Raw genomic sequence first — 21,709 nt, forward strand, 5'->3', positions numbered from 1 at the left:
CCATGTCCACACCGCTAACGGAGCAGGTATGCGCATTACTCATGTTGGTCATTCTACTGTTCCCACTTCCTCACATTCTCTTCATCTAAAAGATATTCTACATGTACCATCCGTCACACGCAACTTGCTTTCTGTCAAAAAATTCTCCACCGACAATAATGTTTTCTTTGAGTTTCACCCTTAGTTTTTCTTTGTTAAGGACCGCGTTACGAGGGAAATTCTTCTTAGAGGGGGCTGTCGTGGAGGTCTCTACAATCTTGATTTATCTTCTCAGTCCAAGCATGTCTTCAGTGGTGTCAAGGTGTCCCGTTCGAGGTGGCACTCGCGTTTAAGTCATCTAGCTACTCCGATTGTTTAACACATTTTGCATCGTCATGAACTTCCTTTAGAGTCAGTCAATAAAGATGTAATATGTGATGCGTATCAACAAGGAAAAAGTCATCAACAACCCTTTTCGCTTTCTACTCGTGTTACTACTGCACCTCTCGAGATCATATACTCTGATGTTTGGGGCCCTGCCCAAGTTTCTGTTAGTGGACATGAATTTTATGTGAGCTTTGTTGATGCTTATAGCCGTTTTACTTGGTTGTATCTCCTTAAGCAAAAATCTGATGTCTTCCAAAATTTTCTTCAATTCCAACAGCATGTTGAGCGTCTATTGAGTAGAAAAATAATACATGTTCAAACCGATTGGGGTGGTGAATACCATAGACTCAATAAATTTTTCCAAGACATTGGCATCTCCCATAGAGTATCATGTCCGCATACGCATCAACAAAATGGCACTGCTGAGCGTAAACATAGACACATTGTCGAGACTGGTCTCACTCTACTCGCTCATGCTTCTGTTCCTTTCCGGTTTTGGAGTGATGCATTTACCACTGCATGTTTTCTCATCAACCGGTTACCCAGCCGTGTTATCTCCATGAAAACACCACTTGAGCGTCTCCTAGGAGAAGTACCTGACTACACCTTTCTCAAGGTCTTTGGGTGTGCATGTTGGCCACATCTTCGTCCATACAATAAACACAAGCTCGAGTTCCGCTCTAAAAAATGTGTATTCCTAGGCTATAGCTCACTCCACAAAGGATATAAGTGTCTCCACGTTCCTACAAATCGTCTTTACATCTCTCGGGATGTTGTCTTTGATGAGCAAGTATTCCCTTTTTTCCAACTTCCGTCCACCTCTACTCCTTCAAATTCATCAACTACACCTCTTCATTCTGACCAATTTGATGATGTCGCATATACACCCCTGCTTTTAGCTAACCATGATGCAGGGAAACATCGCGGCGCACGGTTGGAATTACTGGATGATGCGCCTGATGATCCACCACCTGTACCTCCCGTCGATCAGTTGCATGGCTCCGTGCTACAGCGCCATGCAGACCAATCCGCTCCCGTCGAGGATGGCTTTGCCACTCCTCCGCGCGCGCGTCTGCCTGCTGCTGGTCTCTCGCCGGGCACCGGCCCAACTTGCACCGGGGCCTCTCCCTGCATGGACGCGCCTCCTGAGCGATCGACGATCAACGTCGCCTCCACCTCGCCTACACCATCTGCATCTTCCACACCTCCACCAATACCAGTACCGGGTGTTACCACTCGTCTCCAGCGTGGTATTCGTAATCCGAAACGGAGGACAGATGGAACAGTCGCTTGGTCTACTCTTCGTATGGCACATATAGCAGATATTACGGTCGATCATCGTGAGGCTATGGCTAGCCCTCATTGGCGTGCTGCCATGGAAGCTGAGTTCTTGGCTCTTCAAAACAACAAGACTTGGCGCCTTGTACCTCCAGCTCAGGGTGTGAATATTATCGACTCCAAATGGGTCTTCAAAATCAAGCAGAAATCTGATGGTTCAATCGAGAGGTACAAAGCTCGGCTTGTTGCAAAGGGTTTCAAACAACGGTATGGTCTTGACTACGACGATACATTTAGTCCTGTTGTCAAGCCAACTACTATCAGGATGCTTTTATCTATGGCTCTCGCTCATGGTTGGCACCTCCGTCAATTGGACATTCAGAATGCCTTCTTGCATGGAGTTCTTGAGGAGGAAGTTTACATGTGTCAACCACCTGGTTTTGCCGATAAGGATCAACCCAACTATCTCTGTCGTCTTGACAAGGCTCTCTATAGACTGAAACAGGCTCCTCGAGCATGGCATGCAAGGCTCAGCTCCGTCCTTACCGGTCTTGGTTTTACACCATCTAAAGCCGACACCTCTCTCTCTGTGTTGCGCCGACCAGATATTATTCTGTTCCTCTTGGTATATGTGGATGATATTATTGTGATCATCTCTCGAGGTACTGCTATTGATCGCCTTATTCATCAGCTTCGTGATTCTTTTGCTCTCAAGGATCTTGGACAGTTGCACTACTTCCTTGGCATATAAGTTCAACACTCTGCTGGTACCCTACTGCTAACTCAGCGCAAGTATGCGTCTGAACTCCTTCGTCGAGCCGGGTTGCTGAAGTGTGCGCCGTCTCCTACTCCTATGGTTGCCTCCCCTCTCCGCTATTGATGGTACACCTCTCACCGCCGAGGAATCTACCAAATACCGCAGCATTGTTGGTGGTCTGCGGTATCTTACCATGACAAGACATGATCTGTCTTTTGCAGTTAATAAGGTCTGTCAATATCTTCATACTCCTATGAGCACTCATTGGTCAGCAGTCAAACGCATTCTCCGATATGTTCAGGGCACTTTGTGTGATGGACTGTGTCTCCGTCGACCTACTGCCTCTACTGACCTTTTATCTGCCTTCTCTAATGCGGACTGGGCTGGCAATGCTGATGATCGGTGATCAACCGGGGGATATGCTATCTTTTATGGTGGCAATCTTATTTTCATGGAGTGCTCGAAAGCAAGCTATTGTATCTCACTCCAGTACAGAGTCTGAGTACAAAGCACTTGCTAATTCCACTGCTGAGTTGATCTGGGTGCAGGCACTATTGGGGGAACTTGGTGTATATCAGACTCGTCCACCTATCTTATGGTGTGACAATATTGGTGTCACATATCTGGCTTCCAATCCAGTATTTCATGCTCGTACAAAGCATATTGAAGTGAACTTTCATTTTATGCGGGAACGGGTTGCGAAGAAGTTACTTCAAATCAAGTTTATCTCATCTAAGGATCAACTAGCTTCATCTAAGGATCAACTAGCTGATATATTTACCAAGCCTCTACCATTGCCATTGTTTCAATCATGTAGACGCAATCTCAATCTTCGTACCTTGTTGAGATTGAGGAAGGGTGATAAACTACATGTATAGGCTGTACATTATGTTGTATTATATCATGTACGTATTGTACCATTGTAACCCTGTACACTATATATAATGGATGAAGGCCGGCCGTGTCTGCCCAGGTCGCTACCCTACCAAAACTACCCTACCGTATTGTTTCTCACTGCACGCGGGTGACTTCCATTCATATCGTCGCACACCTAACCTCCAAGGAGGGCTTTTATATTTGTCTCCAGTCTTCCGTAGGACTTTCATACGTATCATCGCACACCTAACTTCCAAGGAGGGCTCGGTTATTTGTCTCCAAACCAAAGCCTAGGTTCAGCGGATGGCGGTGTCTCCATTGGGAAGATAGTGTGTCCAGCCTGGGTTGGACCATGTGGCTACGTGGGCTCTGATCAATTGTTCCCAACACTTCAATCTTGAAATTTTAGAATTCAGAAAACATATCTCAGCCAATCAGAACCACATTGGACCATTCTCAAGATTTAAGGCTAAATCAATTGTTCCAAACATTTCAATCTCAAATTTTAGGATCCAGAAAAAACTCTTAGTAAACCAGAACCACATATAAGGAAATTAGAAAATGGGATTACAACAACATAGGTTCTTCCGACAAGTAAACTAATATAAGGAGGTGGTTTCTTGTTGGTGTTGAACTTGGGCGTAGCCCCACATAACTTGAGCTTTAAGTTACGCATATAAATTACCTCTCTACTTTCCTCAAGATTTAGATGCTCCTCTCGTCCCAATCTCCCATGAGCTGATATACGATGACCCTTGTATTTTGGAAAGTTGAGGGCTATTCCTTTGCGGTAAGCTATATACCAAGAATTTGCAGCCAGAGCCTTTGTTTTGCCGTCCTGATGAGGTGGCCTTGGTTCACAACTGAGATCGACCAGAAAGAGAAGCTGAATCGTAAGTCAGATTGAATCATATATTCATTCACACAAGAAACAAATAGACCATTAGAGTATTCACATCCATGGCAAGCTACGCAGTGCTTGAGGCAAGAGAATCCACTTAGCATCAATGGCTAAAGGGCAGCAAGCATAGCATCAACACTAACTTAGATAATGGTGCTAACTCATTTATTGTTCAAACACAAAATGAAATTTATAGAATGTTTGGTACTACTTAGCACCTGTAGGTGGTGCAGGATTACAACAGAAGTTACTAATAATGTTATTTCCCAGATTGGTGGATGTCATATTACTACCTAATTTAGACGCAATGTGATGCCGATGCTCAACCAGGCAGAGGACCTGTAAGAGCAATTCCAATAGTGTAGCCAGCTGCTGGCTATAAGCCAAGTACCATGTCATCTATAGCCAACTTAGAGCCAACATATACAATAGTGAGCTATAATAATATACTACTTTATCAATGTATGGCCCACATTTCACTCTCACAAAATGCCTAGGAGCACGTGCTAGAGCTGGCTCTTGCATAAGAGCCCACTCTCCTTCTCTCTCCTCATCTCTCTCCTCCAACTAAGCAATAATATAGTAGTTTAATCCTTATAGCCAGCTGACTAGGACTTATTGTACTTGCTCTAACTGTTGATGAAAAGTGTTGATGAAAAGTGCTGGAAGTAGACAACAAAACCTACTTGGTTATATTATAAATTAATATGAGTTAGCAAACAGAAAAACACAGCCATTGCACAGCTATTATGCTTTCTGACTGGTCTAATTACACATTTTTAACAGATTATGCCAATAAAGAAATTTAAACACCCAAAACTCCGTCAGCAAAATACTCGACTAATCCAGAAACATACTGCCCAGGTTCCGAGACCTGTGCCCATGGCCCAAAAGAGTCAGGACCAGTCACTGCAATTTTCAATACTTGAGCAAAAAAATAGTAAGAAAAAGAAAAGGAGAGCAAAAACTCAAACCTACTTCAGCAAGTCTATGCACCACCAATCAGCTCCTTTAATTCTACAAGGCAGTCATTAAGTGCTTTATACTCCTCCGTACCTGAGAAGTCCGTTGCCTACAAAAAGATCACTTCCTACATTCAATTTTCTGGAGGACATGGAACAGAAGAAGAAAGAGACTGCTGTTCTCAATACTTTATTTATTCGTACACAGGTTCTCAAGTAAAAGATTATATCCCCCCACAGAAATCCAATTTTGATCTAGGGTGCATATGCTCCTGCTATCAGAAAACACATTTTAAAATGTCAAAAAAATCCGAACAAAAATTTCCCGCCTACATGTCGACATTCTATATGTGCACGCCCAGTTTCACGGAAAATCAACATTTTTGATGTGCTGTGTAAAAAAGATAAGAAAATGTCCTTGTGGAGACCTTTTTTTAGCACCAAAATTTGTCTTTTTTACACATGACAAAAAAAAAATATCATTTTCTTATGAAACAACTTTGCCAGCACATAGAACATTAAGATGTACGTGTGACATTTTTTGTCGGATTTTTGCAACATTTTAAAATATGTTTAAAAGTCATTTTAAAAATCAGGAGCGCATGCTCCTGGGAATAACTTCTTAACTCAAAAAACTAAGAGAAATGGGCAGGATATTACAGTAGACAACATGGCTTTTGCTTCCATCATGTTATTCCTGAAGGTATTATAGAAATAATGCTGGTGTTGTGGCATTCCACATGTTCATGAACAAAAAATTCTAGCCAAGATAGCTAAACTTTACATCGTTATCCTTCATTCAATACTTAAGGACAGTGGGCAGAACGAGCAAAAGTCGGGTACCTGTTTTAACGAGCTTTTAAGATGCATCTCAGCTGACAATAATTCTCGTCTGCTTCCAGTCGTGGAAGAAATTTCAATGTAGACCTTGCAAAGCTGGAGAGAAGCTTGAGCATATTTTGTGAATTTTATCTGCTCATGCCATAACCCTGAACCCTGTGAGGAGAACAGTCACTAATAAGATGATGTCATACAAGCAATAATAGAACATACATCAGGCACACAAACTGTTGTAAAAAAGAAAAAATGAATAAGCGATTCAGTATTAAATAGTTGGATTCAAGAAAAAATAGAAAGTCTGCAATTACAGGACAAATCAGATTCTCAAATACATCGCTTAAAATTAATAAAACTGTACCCAGCACAGGTGTGCCTAACCTCAAGGTAATATTTGTGTACTTGCAACTACAAAGGTAGCAACTTGCAAATGCCATTGCAAAGAAGCAAAATGTTGTTTTCTCGCTACAAAATAAATTTCTCCAAAATACCCTCCATCGTTTCTTCTCCACACCTCCCAACATCATTCCTTTTGTTAATGCCGTGTATGCTTCTCATGTATTAGCAGTGTATATCCCCACTGTATAAGGGGTTTTCTGCATGTTACCACACATGTACGTGTGTACATATATATCAGCCTATGGCCTCACAGAAATACAATTTGCATATTTCATCACACGGTATCAGCTATGACCTATGAAGCACTCATATGTTAGTTTGTGTCGTATCCCTCTATAAAACACGAGCGGCACGGGGATCCACGGGTGACAGTGACACTGTCAGGCACCTGCTGCTATCTGACAAAGTGTCGAGCATGGTTTTCTTATTCAATTAGCTGTAGACTGCAAGTCAGGTTGCTGGACCAGTCATCAGCCATTCATCCTACATGATGTAGGCCCTACATCCAACGCCTCTGAGCACACCGTACCGCTTCGCCCGGGAGACATTGATCTGCAGTCCAACAGCCGGGAAGCATTGCAGCATCGCTGTTTGAATTCCGACAAGAACACTTTACAGTCTGGCATTTGTCTGCTCAACCACTCTCTTCTGTCTTATACTTGGGCATGCTTGTAACCTTGGGTTGAAACCCTACCCGCCTCTGTTCGAGGGTTGGCCTATCATCGCTGTAATCGTGTAAATCTTCCGCAAAATAACTCTGAATTCGGCGCTAGTTTGTGTGTTCTTCGGAATCTGTCGTTAGTTAAGATCGATTGTCAGGCTTGAGCCTGTCAGACACACCGTATTCTGCAGTTTTCCATAATTTCCTATTTAAAAAATTCTGATACACCTAGGATACGTAGAGGCATCGTTAAAAAAGCCGCGCTTAGGCGTGCACTCAAGCACACATAGGCGCCAAACACCAGCAAAATGCCTAGTGCTTAATTTGTAGGGTATACAAGGAGCTGCTGTGCACATGATTTAAGATAAAAACAAATGCAGTCAACTTTCTAAGTGCAACACGGTGCATAGATTTGTCTTTTATTTGATCTTATACAGTTCTTGGCAGTAGATCCTAGCCCTATCCAGGTAAATCATTTTCTAATCCAATTAGGCGTTATTTATTTATTTCACTTTATAATACAATAAGAAGCGTTTAAACCATTACAAAATGGAGTTATGTGTGCTTGTGCATGCGATGTATGTATTGAATGTTTGTTGTATGTGAGCTGCTGTTTTGTTGTGGAAGTGGTTTGGAAATGGGTTTGTTTTATATGCAGTTTTGCGTTTGAACTAATTTATTATATATTTACTTATTGAGTCATGCACAACAGACTGTATTCCATCAAAATAATCATTTTGATGAGGATTGAAGGGATTAGCAAGGTTTCAACTCCTCGGGGATGGGTGGCAGGAGGATAAACCCATTCTCTGGGTGTATTGAATCCTCTAGTGGATCAATTCCCAGGCAATCAAACAAGGCCTAAGTGGACAGAGGTAATATGTACAGTAATTAATTAAGCAAAACATAGAGGAAAAAGGAATAAAGTCATTCAGTGTGACCATAGTTTACGCACCTGCAGGGATCGAACTTGCTTTAACAAAGCTTCAGAGCATGCCATGAGGTTTCCCTTGCTTTTGTGCCATCTTGCATATAATCCCCATATCTCTGCATTGCTAGCACCACTTCGTACAATCTACAAACATAACCAGTCAGGTAAACTGCAATCCATGTGAGAATGCAAGATGAAAAACCAAACCACATAGCTTATGAACCTGCTGAAGGATATCGCCAATTATATCTAGCAATTGATTTGATCGCCTAGTCTCTTCATGTGCATCATATGAAGTATTGCTTATGGATTCAGCTTCTTGTGTATTATTAAGATGGGTAGCTTGTTCTTCGAGAGTGGTCATCACCTTGTCCAATAAATCAGCATTGAAGCGCTTGTTCGACGACAAATTCAAAATCGTTTTGACAGCTTCAAGTGTCTACACAGGATAGTATGCGTTAATGTATGTCATATATCACAATTCCGACAAATTTTTACTGGTATCTTGGCCTGAAATAGGAGAATACTGAGATAAGCTATGTACTCATATATCTTGCTAGACTGTTAAGACTTTTGGTCAAAAAAATGGAAATCCATCATTAAATGTTGTCTAGAACATCATTAAAAAAGATGAGTACCATCATTTGCATATGGCATTACACTAAACAAGTAAACAGAAGAAATAAACCATTTACATATCTGGAGAGGTCACCAAGGGGCTTACTAGCTAGCAGCTTATATGGTGGGGTACCAATGGGTTCAATCATCAGCTCTACCGTGATTAAACTGATGCCTAGTTCCTCCTAGGCATCACCCTTTTTACAGCAAGCAGAGCTACGAAAGGTGATTTAGGAGAATGTCGCACAAAGCAAGCTTTGAGTGGCTGGGATAGCCTCTTTTCTTTTATCTTTTCTGTAATTCTATATGCATAGTACTAACCTATTAAAATATATTCTACTAACAGCAGGGTTCTCCCCTGCTGTATTACTTTCAAGCAAAAAAGATGGAGGTGTTCAAAATAAGAAACAGATCCTGAAAACAGGACTATGCAAGTTAATATGACTGCTTCATGAGAAATCCTAGAATTCACCTAAATACATATCTTACCAGTTGAATATTGCATGTGTCCAAAGCAACCTTACTGTAATTTTCCCAAACTTCCCAGCTATTCCTCCTATAAATGATTAATTTGAAATGAGAATTGAAATATTTTCACGAATAAACTTATGAAATATCTGGTGATACACACTTGTACTTTACAGCTTCCTTGAATGCCTGGACTGCCGCTTGGCTCTTTCCTCTAATCATGTGCCTGAAAAGTTAAATATATCAGACAAATGATAGGAGAGAAAAACCTACGCAACAAACAAAGTTGCATGCTTGGTACATAACTTCCATTACAACTAAGCAGTGGCGGATCCAGCAGGTGTTTCATTCTAGAACATATTTCAGTGAGAAAAAATAAAAAAAATCTAGGAAACCTACATCATACATCAGTTTCTAGACCCACCACTGCAACTAAGTATACACAAGTCTCCATGTGCACTTCTTTTGAAAACTATAAAGATACAGCCTAGCACTTTCCTATAAAGTGAACATGTCAAAACAGGAACAATCTGAAGTTAGCTTGACCTGGTGAACTAAAAGGTTTTCAACTGAAATAAAGAAATATCAACAGCACAAATTCAGGGAAAAGAATGAAATACAGTCACAGAACAGTGAAACCATCAATATCAGAAGTCAAATCACAGTAATGAAGGAATATATACTGAAGGTGAACATACAGGCAGGCTATGTTGTTCCATGCTTCTCCATTTTCAGGATCTATCTGCACAGCACGACTAAACGCATCCACAGCCTTGTCAAGGTCTTTATCCTGTGTGAACAAAACAAGAAAGCAGCTTATGTCTGTTCCAAGTCATAGTTTTCGGACCATGAATGTCAAGTCACTTGTAATACAGTAGGTATATGAAACCGAACATCGAAGGAAATACAAAAGGAGTCCAAGTACAAGACAACTATCTCTAACAAATAAGACAGTTGGGAAATGCCACTTTGCAAGTGCCCCTAAGCTGTGAGAGATTAGAGGACAGAGTAAAAATTATCTCGTCATTCATTTCCCAAGTTGATGCCACTGGCAAAAGAAAACCAGAAACATTATTGCACAAGGGTAGAAATACGCAAATATGTATCACAGGATCTAACAAGATAATTTAGAACAAATTACATGGTACTGGCTATACTCCCAACAGCTGGATCTCAGATAGTAGACCATATTCTAATATTGTGATTTCACGAGTACTCAAATATACATATCCTCCTGTGAAATATATTCTTATGTAGGTATATAATCACATAACCATATCCCCTCTCTAAGGAACTTTCCAACGCACATAAAATGGTTTTGAGAAGTTACCTTCCATGCAGCTGTACCATAGGCAAACCAGCCATCTGGAAACAAAGAATTCAACGCCAATGCAGATTCCCTACCCGAAGATCAAAGGCAAGTGATTTTCAAGTTCGTGACAACTGTAAACAAAGAAGTTCCTTAAATTTAGTCTTTTACCAGAGAATTTTTGATGAATAGAAGTCATTCCTGTTGTATGCACTGCGAGCCAGCGAACGCTGCACCAAAAGGTATGGGACTGTTAGACCAGTTCCCATTATATGAGATCATCATGTACTAGTAACAGAACTGGTGAGCAAAACAGAAAAGAAGAATACCAGGGCTCTAGCAGATCTGTTATTTGAGACTTCCAATGCTTTCTTATAATGATCATCGTTATTTGTAGCATCGCCAAGTGAGCACCTAAATAAAAATGAAGTAAGTCAACCACATACATAGGTTTCTGCCCAGTGCCAAAAGAAATTTAAAAAATAGCATGAGGGAGAGAGAGATGGCATTAAATCCTTACTGTGGCTGCTAAAAGTAACCATTTTGTATCTTGGACGCGATACAAGATGGCTAGTCCTTTTCCTTAGGAATCATTCCATGTCAGCACGTAAGTAGTAATTTTTGTGGATCTTTATTGTAATGGTAGTATTATTCTACACCAAATAAAACTCTATATCTTTGGTCGTGTATGAGCAAGTAAAACTATGTACAATTGAGCGCATGAAACAAGGCCATGGATATTGGTGATTAAGCAAATGAGAAAGAGTTCTGGTTGATTAGTAGGAGATAAAGATTGTGCAAAGAAGAACCAAACATTTATATGTACCATGGTATAAAAAGTGCAAATTTGTTGCAAGGTTGTTGTATATACATGTGGTTGCACCATACATGGATGAGACAAAAGATACAAATCCACCAGATGTGCATGTATTCATGTACTCCCTCTGGTCCAAATTAATTGTCGCAAATTTAGGCAAAATGTTGTCTAATTCTGTCTAGGTCCAATGAACCTGTAACAACTAATTTGGATCAGAGGTAGAACTTGAATTTTGTTGCGTTAGTGAAGTTTCTCAATGGCGGACATCAAGTAGTGAAATAGGTGTATACAACTTGAATATGACTTTGGCCACGAGTACAATCTGGCTTACTAGCCTCTGAAATAGAGACACAGGCTGGTGTGGATAAAGCAAATGATAAGGCCTCCGATCTTTCAAGATATGACGAAAGCAATGTTCGGGTTATTTCGAAATTCCAGTGGTAGACGAAGGATCTCAATCAGAAATGGAAGAAGGAATTGAAAGACCTAGCTCTTCTGGTGGTTGACAAACAGCGAGGTATTCCTCGGAGGAAGGGGAGCCTGGGCCAGCGTTGATGGCGTTGAGGCAATAACACACCAGTGGGGCAACCTGTTTCATCAATCTGTTCTCTTTTTAGATTTGCTTTTGGGGGTAGGCATTTCCAGTGATTGACCTCAGTTGATAACCAATTGAGCACAAATAGGCTAAGCTTGAAATGAAAGATTCCATTGTTGGTAATGTTGATGGGGAAAGGGAAACGGTAACTGAAATCACATTTCACACCCTGCTATGTGTCTCCACCCGCGAATGCACTTAGAGCGGTTTCAGGACCTGATTTAGACGTGACAGAATCAAACTAAGATCATGAGGATCAGTAAGCATGGTCCACAAGAGCGAGTCTCTTTGGGAAGCCAGTGAATTAACATACTGAGAGTGCAAAGGCCTGGCACTCGAGTCAACATGTCACAGCAGCGTTCACATGTGCGCTGGCGGTGAGGAGCAGCTAGCTGGCTGGTAGCAGGCAACAAATGCAATTTCAGTCTCTCGTGTTTCCAATGTGCCCATTCATTCCAATTTCCTCAGCCCCTCAATCTGCAAGTTCCACTATATATTGACCTTAACTAGAGAAAGTTCTACTAATGAGGTCTCATACTTTGCACGAATAATTTTGTTTATAGCTTTCTACACTGCCATGTGGGTCAGTGTCAATGGTTAAGGGGAACCGTTGAGCCTTTTTCTAAAGAAGAGATGAATGTGAAGCTAATTAACAAGTTAGTGGTTAGTTTTAAAAAAAAATAGTGATTAATGCAAGCCTTCCATGATGACTAAAGTTATATTTTGGTACAATCCTTTTCCATTTTTTGAGTAATTTTTACATATATATTCATAGCAAACATGTAATTTGCAAGCGAATTCGGACAAGTTCAATCAACCTTCTCTAAGTGCTACAAATGCTAATTTATTTTAGCTGTACTGTTAGTGACACCAATATTTTGCCTTTTCGTTCAAGGTCCGCCAATGTAACCCTTCATTATATGTAGCAAGGTGGGGCACTTAAGGTACAACATTTGTTGGGAGCAACAAGAAAAGTGACAGATAAACCCTCGAGTTCAAGTGCATGTGAGTGGGGTAACAGGGAACAGGGCAGACAGCGGCCACGGAGCAAAATGCAGAGTCGGGAGGTGGGCGCAAAGGGAGGGAGGGGAGTACCATGCCAGTCTCCTTGCTTGGATGGTGGTTCAGAAAGAGATGAGTGTGGACGAGAGAGAGAACAGAAGGGCTGTACAATGGTCATCCGATGAAGAAGTAGAAAGGTAACAGTTTGACATGGCAGAGTCAAAGACTGCACACATATTGCACTCAACACTAACAGTTCATTGTGGTGCGGTGCAGTTGAGAACCGCACACATATCACACTCAACACTAGCAGCATACCGTGGCAAAGTCCAGAATTAAACACAAATTTCAGTCGACACACGCATTTGTAAAGCAGAAGAACCCTACGTTCAATGCCTCTACGTGGATGCATACAGAACAAATCCGATTTGTATATGATGGGTAATTTTTCATTCAAGAGATTTTGTGCTCATCACATGTTTGCGACATATATAGAGAGCGAAGACTTAAGATACTACTAGCATAGTAGGTTGGCTTACTGCTTACTTAACTATGAACTGTGCAGTAAATGTGTCACACTTTCTCAGTAAAAACCATTTCTTCTACATTATTGCAAGCTAACATTAAGAACTCCAAAAGAAGAGAGGTCGCATATAAGCAGCATCCAGGCACTCAAGCATTTCAATTTCAATAATAGAGTAGGATAAGAAGTGAGCCTAGCTCACTTGGTTAGGGAAGTGGACGAAAAACCCAGCCACCCTGGCTCAAGTCCCCACGGACACAAATTTGGGTGCTTGTTATTTAAAAAACGCTGTAGGGCTTCCCGTACCGCATTCCTTTCAAAAAAAAAAGTAGGATCTTTGATGCCGCCTATATTCCTGTTCTTACAATAAGTGATGGGGATGGCTACAGAAAAAACACCTCTTACATACAAAATTTACTCAACTGTTGCTACCATACACATTTTCTCACTTCCAACTTGTGTGATGACTGATGGATGGTGAAAATTGCGACTGTAAAGCACACAAAATAGAGCCGCATGTGCACCAGTTAAGATTTTAAGTGGGGCGGGTTCATCCCATCCGCTTCTAGCAAGCCGAAATAAGCGGGATGCAAAACTGCATGTTGACCACTTATGCCACTAGCGGCATGGCGTTGTAGGCTTTTGAGGCCTACCTGATTTTGCAGCAAGTGCCAAACTCCTCTTCTAGGTCTTGTGTGGCACCTGCTCGGGCTGAAATCAGCATGTACGCATGATGCAGGAGCGCCCGCGGAAACGAGCCAGCGCCACTGCAGTTTCTCCCAATTCTCAACCGGGGGTTGATGATTAGGGCTGGAGAGGAATAGGCAGTAGGAGCAGTGTGCGGCTCTGAGGTCGGGCAGGATTTCTGGGCTGCGGGTAGGCTTGGTGAACCCGTCCGCTTGAGCCCGTGCGGGACAAGCAGGACTTGCTTAGCGGTATAAGTGGGGCATTTCCCAGCTGGATGGGATGCAGGACAAGCGGCAGACCCGTCCCACTCAAAATCTGAGAACAGTTACTCTAGTACTAAATGATTTTAAGTTTGTTGTAGTGGAAGATCCCAAAGCAATGTAAGGTGTTACGAAGCTGATTCAAGCGTCACAAACTATGAAAGAAGATATGACGGATATATTTGCAAATCATAATCAAAATACTGCAAACAAATAAATTTAGAATGATCTCCAAGATCTACTTACCATAACCTTGGGTCATTTGGTGTAACCAAGAGACGGGCATTTATTAGACTAACTGCATCCGCAACTTTACCCGCTAATCTGCGAAGAATAAAGCTTAAACTATTACAGTGAAAAATTCAACTGAAAGTACATTAGCTACATTGCAAGTGGAAATGCATACCGATAGCAATAGATTAGATTATCCCACAATTCAAGATCTTTGAATACATTCAAAGCTTCTCCAAGTAAACCACAACTTATCAAAAGTTCGCCATATTCTCTGTTTACACAGCAAAACAAGTCATGTTAGTAATTATTAGTGTCGCTGCAAAATGCTAGAAGGCTTGGGTGTATCAGTACATACTTCCTTAATGCAGGAATAGTCGGCATATGAACTCCAAAAACCATTTTGGCTCTTTGTGAAACCACAGGAAATTCTTTGGCAATATCTTCAACCTGAAGAATGCATCAAATTTGCATGTTAGTAGTAGCATACCTTTCAAACTTGTTAGCAGGCAGAAAGATATTTTGCCCAAACTTCTTTAAAATAAGATCCAGCATATTTTACAAACAACGAATATTTCTTCATACCGCAACTGCATTTGTTTTGGCATGTTAAACAGACATGATCATACCTCATTGTCCTGATTAACACATGCATTACATGCCTATCATGAGCACATTATTTTTAACAATAATCTTACCTATATAGTGCACTAGTGCTTATCTGTTTGTATGGATTAGAACTGTAGAAGTTCACATTTGTCCTATCAGGTAGCATATTTAACGAGACAGATTTGGATTCCACCAAATGTGCTAGTTCTTATGAAGTCTTCGATTATACACAATCATAACAACTTGAGGACATATCGCATCAACGCAGAATAGGAGATGACGGAGTCGATCGGAATTTTGTCCTATTCTTGGTTTAGAAAAAAGTTGTGAGTGGAGTTCCTAATACTCTAAAAATACGCCATTAATCACAAAACCACCATTTGTAAAACTATAGTATTTGTTGGATCCAAACACCTTATAAGTAAATTGTTTTTCACAAACTGTAGTATTCCATAAAGTTGTACTTCCTCGGTCCTAAAATAAGTGTCTCGACTTTTTCTAGGTACGGATTTATCTACTGTATAACAAAACTGAGACACTTATTTCAGGACAGAGGTAGTACTTCGCATCCAAACAGGACCTTACTTGTATAATGGGAATTATAAAGTTTGGCAAGCTATATTGCGAAGCAAACACATAACTCAGAATATGTGGCACGCTAAGTTTAAGTGTTGCAGACCGTGGCTGGGAATCAAGCAAGCCCTATATATGAAACATGGAGGAGCACTCACAAGATCACGATCACTTGATATTTTGAGAAAAATAACAATATTGTAGGAACCAATATTGCGCTTACCAAATTCTCCATCATTAAGAGTGCCCGCTGTTTTGTCCGACTGCGGGTGGACTCCCACCTAATACGCAGAACATTACACAAGCTCCTGACCTAAAATGAGAAGAAGCGCAGCTCCAAATTAGCGACAGCTAAAAAAAAATCTCAAAAAATAAAAAATAATAAGTTGAGTGCAGAGCAAATTCTCCACCACACAGATGCGAGACCCAAACTGGGGAACAATCTTTTACCTACTTATGTACACATGTTTCAAGAAAGAAATATGGTGCAATTAAGACATACCACAAAGTAAGATTCATCTTGAGAATCAATTGACTCTATGTAAGGTGCCATCTCCCACCCTGTGAAGAAATAAAATGAAAATTTGTTGCCATGAAATAAAATGAATGAGCTAAAAAAACAGTGACATCCTATTTCAAGCCAATTCATTAGTCATCTAGCATAGCATTGAGTACATGCCAAACTACGAAACAACTTGCTTTAACCATAAAGGGCTGTTTCAGTACAATACCTTCAATATGCGGAAACATTAACAAAAAATCATTAGGAAATGACACGTCATATTTTCCATGTGCATATATGTGAAAACAACAATATCACAGAGATGTTATAGACTCTATTCCCTCTGTCCCATGCTAGTTGTCGCAGATTAGGATGTATCTACACACAAAATGTGTCTACAACTCTAGATACATCTAAATCAGCGACAACTAATATGGAACCAAGGGAGTAGTATTCTACATTATGCTTTTACACTCATGAATTTTAGCTACTCCCTCCGATCCATAGTAAGTGTCGGGGTTTTAGTTCAAATAAGCTCAAATTTGAACTAAACCCCCGATTATGGGTCGAAGGGAGTATTATTGATGCAAATGGGACATCACTCTTTTAACAGGAAACGGTAGAGGAGAGCCATATTGTGAACAGATATACAGCTGCACTATTCTGCTGTTACGTGTTTGTACACTTCCAGGTTTTACAATATTCACACAGCCAAGTTTTACGATATTTTCTACTCCTACTTGCGATTCAACATTGATGACATCTCAAACAGAATTTTACTATCTAGCACTCTTTCACAGAATTCACAATCTTGTCTGCATGGTTTTTTACCACATGTAGAGTAAGTGTTCTATAACCTTAAATTCGTTTGCTTGGAATTAGCTGATTATAAAATTCAAATCAAACAACTACATTTAAAAATGTCACCTGATTTTACAAATTTAGATCATATACCCAAAAAACCAGGGTATTCGAGACTACATACCTCGATTTCAGGACATGTGATCCAGGTGACCAAGTATATCCCAAAGTATTTAACTTCAAGTACATTTTTGAAGATATGTATTTTTCAGTTTCTTTTTATATATACCCAGAAACAAAAGTTCTAAAAAATATACTTTCAAGTTCTAGTACTATAAGGGTCAACAAGATCAAAACAAAAGAACCAAGAGGGGAATAGCTAAAGCAGAACTAAGAGATAATCAGCAGATAGATCCTCTCCCAAGATCATGCATTTTTACATCTAATGATTTTAGCAATTGTTGTTACAAAATGAGCTATCTTTGTGACCCAGTAATTACGTACCTTATTTGAAAACTGAGATACAGATCTTTTATACCAATCATACATGTAATATTACAATTACTATAACAAATAATCCCTCCGCTCCTAAATATAAGGCGTTTTGGGTTGAACTCCCAAAACATCTTATATTTAGGAACAGAGGTAGTACCTTGCTTTGTTAAAAGATAAAACCAATATATATTGCAGTGTCCATAAGGAATAAAAATATGACCATACCAGACATTTCATCACTCCGACTCCTCCGACTCACATGTAAACATTGTGCAAGTACAGCAGCCTGCTGGATAGCAGTTAGTGATATCTTTGTGCTTGCAGATGGCGTACTCTCACTGATCGAGTCATTCCCATTTTGTGCCAGTCTAGGTGTTCTCAGTATATCACAAAATTCATCACTTTCACTAGGAACAGAGCTCCTCACAGTTTTTAAAGCCACCCCATCACTCTGAGCTCCTGTTAGCTCTGCTGATTGTCCCTCATCATCTGCTGGTTTAGTAGTCTTCGCAACTAGTACCATTTGGGACTTCGCATCCACCTATACCAAGAGATGGGTCGTTATAAAAGTCAAAGAAAATGGTTCTTCTTTGTTGTACAACAGCAAGATGAATGATATAGATGAAGTACCATTAAGTATTTAAGTGGGAAATACAACACATTTTTCTTATTTTCTAACACAAAGCCCTCTAAGAGTCGGACAAAGGGGGCATTAGATGTTACCTAATAATACTAGTTTCAGAGAAAGAAAGTCAGGACAGTCATATCAAAAGCATGCCAGTATAATGAAAATGATCCTCTATCAATCTAGCTCTAGAAGTTAAAATGGAAAGAGAAAGTAAAAGGAGGTTCAGTACCATATACCTGGTGTATTGTTCGAAAACCAAGAATCCCTGTGAGAGAGAGATGAATCCCACATGCCTCTTGAGCACTATCCAGATGCAACCTATAAAAACATCAAAACCAAAATTCTTTTAAGACCGTATTATACGAAGATCTTCTACAGGTTTTCTGTTCCCGCCATCATTCAGCATATAGGTTGGCTAAATCAGCAAAGTTGAGGTGTCATATGATTGCCAATCAGGCCCCTATGTCATCTACAAGTACAACACAACGAAGCCATGAAATGTCCATGGAAGATATCTATGAAGAACATTTGTTTACAAACATACTGCCAGATCCTCTAACAGAGCCTTTTGCAATTATTGCCGCACGCACTAACTCACTGTAAGGGAGATTGCCCAGCATTTAACGTCATGGCAGCCTCAAATAACACATTCAGTAAGACAGTATTGTGTTGAATATCTAAAGTACAAGACATTATCTTCTTTCAACATTTGTAACTAAGTAATAATTAAATATTGAAAGAACTAAAGTTATTTATACTCCACACTAACTTCATTTACTTTAAAGCGCCATGTTTGGTCCATGTTAAACATAAGAAGAAGTAACTGGAGAGAAGTTACATAGCGACAATGGGACCTCGTATTTTGAATTATGAACAAATGTCTTGGCACATTCTTGCTATTCCTCATTTTACCTCTAGCAATCTTAAATAGTCGCCTTATGGCATAATTAATGCCATTCATTTAGGTTCTCATGAGAACACGTTGAGGACAGATATCCTCTATATGATTTCTTACCTTGAAGCATCAACTCGACCATATTTATACTCCGCAATTCCAGCTTCTAGAAACGCAGCTGAGACAAAAGATGACCCTTCTTCATCACATAACAAAGAACCCCAGTAGCTAGAAACCTTTTCAAGTTCACCAAAATGGTTCAGCACTTTATTTTTGTACACTTGAACTTGATCAAACAAGGAGGACGATTGCTCATCTAGAATATTCTGCTGGCACATGGATATTCTGCACAACCACCATGACACACTCCAACAATCAGAGAAGTCCAGACTCTTTATGCTTGTGAATAGAAGTTCTGCGAAGATAATGAACTGCAAAACAACATATAAACTAAAATGTTCAATACTTAGATAGGCTATACATTTTTCCTATATATTTCTATCGAGAATCAATCACAAAATCCAGCCAAAAGCGACCTCAGACATAACTAAATTAGGTATTCATACCTTATGGATTTAAAACCAGAAGTTCTTAAGAAAAGATGATCCAAGATATGGAAAAAAAATACTGCTAACCTCCACAATAAGTAAAACCAAATATTAAATTAAATATATCGTTAGTATCAGACTAGCAGTATTAAGTGCAGTTGCAATTTAAACCAAAAGGTGCAGTACTCTATTTAACACATATTTACATATCCAAAGCCAAACTATTGTCCGGCATCTTAAAAAAAAATGTGCTAATGTCAATTATGTGTTTCTGTGCAAAGCTGACAAACTTGGACAGGTAAAGTTGCAGACCGTGATATTTACTCCATCAAGTGAGACTGAGACAAGATAATATTATAATAATCAATAAAAGAGCGTACAGAAACTAGTGATCCCAATGTTTTACCAAACTCTGTGCTATTTCAGCTTAGAGGAACTGCTTGCTGAAATATCATATGGGAGGTGACAAATAAAAAACTGAACAAAAAATGACAGTTCATACAATAGAGTAAATTCCATTGCGGCCAGATAAATGAGCAAGCCGGCAGAAAACAATACCTGCAAGAGAGAGAATTTCCCATGAACATGGGAACCAAGAGAAGCTAAATGATCTGAAGCCCATGCATCCCATTTGCATCCAGGATCACTGAACCACCCTTCATCCAAAGATGGAATCTGGAAAGGGAAGGGGGAAAACTTTCCAGAAGGTCTACAAATAGTTAACAGAAAACAAAAAATAAATAAATGTTAGCCACATTAGTATCTTTTTACAAATTCAAATTGATATCAGGTGTAAAAAAATCATGCAACAGTTTGTACTCTACACCTTGTGTGTTATCTGTACTCTGTCCCTTGCATTTACGAAGCAAAATAAAGTTCGCACAAGTTCGATAAGCTCACATCATTCTCACGTACACGCATTTTTAGAACAAAGCGAAGTAGTATTCCCACAAGTTCCATATAAGCTGTCATCATTCTCTCGTATTAATTTCTTCTTCCCTAGAATAAGCTATGACTCGCAAGAATCCATGGACAGCAGACAGGGCCTATGAATTACATTAAACTTCACTAAATTTACATTCCCTCACCCATACCTCACTGTCATACTACATCCATCCCTAGTACTGCCCAGTTTCATCTCCTCCTGCCAATTCCAGATGTGTTCCCCAGGCGTACTCTACTGTACTCTACTGGCTTTAACAAATATAAAGTAACATTAAGTTCTTAAGAGGCGAATGCTCCAATTCTCAATTTTCTCGTATTGCCCCAAGTCAAGCTACCGTGTGCTGAAGAATCCCGTTTTTTCTAATGCCGTATACAAAATGAAAATCCAGAAGGAACAAAGCAGGAAACAGTTGAGCTTTTACCAACTCACCCCGTCACGTTCTGCTGCGTGAATGCGAGCAGCGCAGCCACCGCCGCGGAGAGAACAACTGCGCACCGGCACTGGAACCCTTCGCCCGCCGTCGCTCCGCCATCCCCCTGGAGGAACGACTCGGCAGCGGCAGCGAGGTCGGCACAAACTTGGGCCGGGGAGGCAGTGGCAAAATCGGCGGAGGCTAAGGTGGAACCGTGGAGGAGGTGCGGGACAGCGGATGCGAGCGCGGCCGTGTAGTCCCCGGCCTCAACGGCGGCGAGGGCGGAGGCGGCGATAGGGCCGAGCGGGTGGGCTGGGGGAGGTGAGGGGGGCGCTGGTTGGGATGTAGGGGAGGGGAGGGTGCAGCGTAGGAGGCGGAGCTCGGCCTCGCGGAGGAAGGTGGTGGTGGCCGCCATGCGCATGGCCGTGCCCGGCGGCGAGGTTTAGTTAGGGTTTTAGAAGAGACGAATGGGGGCGAACACGGAAAGACGCTGCATTTCCTAATTAAAAGGGAAATTTTGTCGGTTGGACACCGATATTTTCTTTTTTTCCCAGACACCCTTATTTTTTGACCTTTGCCAAAAGACACCAAGTATTTTAGATGACTTGGAGGAGAGAGAAGGGGAGAGAGAGGGAGATACGCTCTTATGCAATAGCCAGCTTTTGTACGTGCTCCTAGGCACTTTGTGAGAGTGAAAGGTGGGTCATGTGTTAGTAAAGTACTTCATTTTTATAGCCAGTACATGTTAACTATACTACCTCCGTCCCAAGGAATAAGGCGCACGCGTATTCCAAGATGAACTTTGACCATAAAAATTGAGCA

At 40.6% G+C, this 21,709-nt stretch overlaps 1 protein-coding gene across 3 annotated transcripts; it reads right to left on the bottom strand.

Moving 5' to 3' along the window:
• Positions 1-3,725: 3,725 nt before the first annotated feature.
• Positions 3,726-21,302, bottom strand: LOC124676906 (tetratricopeptide repeat protein 27 homolog). 3 transcript variants are annotated; one of them, XM_047212918.1, is made up of 21 exons: positions 20,905-21,302; positions 20,088-20,238; positions 19,102-19,412; positions 18,323-18,404; positions 17,684-17,999; positions 16,163-16,221; positions 15,884-15,973; positions 14,837-14,928; positions 14,654-14,752; positions 14,494-14,571; positions 10,693-10,777; positions 10,535-10,593; positions 10,385-10,454; positions 9,753-9,844; positions 9,218-9,280; positions 9,076-9,142; positions 8,192-8,407; positions 7,993-8,112; positions 5,984-6,136; positions 5,157-5,250; positions 3,726-4,140 (listed from the first exon to the last, which is right to left on the bottom strand). In XM_047212918.1, exons 1-20 carry the CDS (start codon positions 21,300-21,302, stop codon positions 5,167-5,169), a joined length of 2,685 nt encoding a protein of 894 aa, XP_047068874.1. In that variant the 3' UTR covers positions 3,726-4,140; positions 5,157-5,166. The 3 variants fall into 3 exon arrangements, with proteins under 3 accessions (XP_047068874.1, XP_047068876.1, XP_047068875.1); XM_047212920.1 differs by having other exon boundaries at positions 3,726-4,163; XM_047212919.1 differs by lacking the exon at positions 3,726-4,140 and adding an exon at positions 4,876-5,052.
• Positions 21,303-21,709: the final 407 nt, after the last annotated feature.

The sequence above is a fragment of the Lolium rigidum genome, chromosome 7 (genome assembly GCF_022539505.1).
Source record: "Lolium rigidum isolate FL_2022 chromosome 7, APGP_CSIRO_Lrig_0.1, whole genome shotgun sequence".
NCBI lineage: Eukaryota > Viridiplantae > Streptophyta > Magnoliopsida > Poales > Poaceae > Lolium > Lolium rigidum.

Coding starts and splice junctions, on each gene's coding strand:
- LOC124676906 (XM_047212918.1), bottom strand. CDS start 21,302: ATGGCGGCCACCACCACCTTCCTCCGCGAGGCCGAGCTCCGCCTCCTA. Junction 14,929..15,883: donor TCTTAATGATGGAGAATTTG/GTAAGCGCAATA, acceptor TGCATTCTTCAG/GTTGAAGATATTGCCAAAGA. Junction 9,143..9,217: donor AAGGAAGCTGTAAAGTACAA/GTGTGTATCACC, acceptor AATCATTTATAG/GAGGAATAGCTGGGAAGTTT.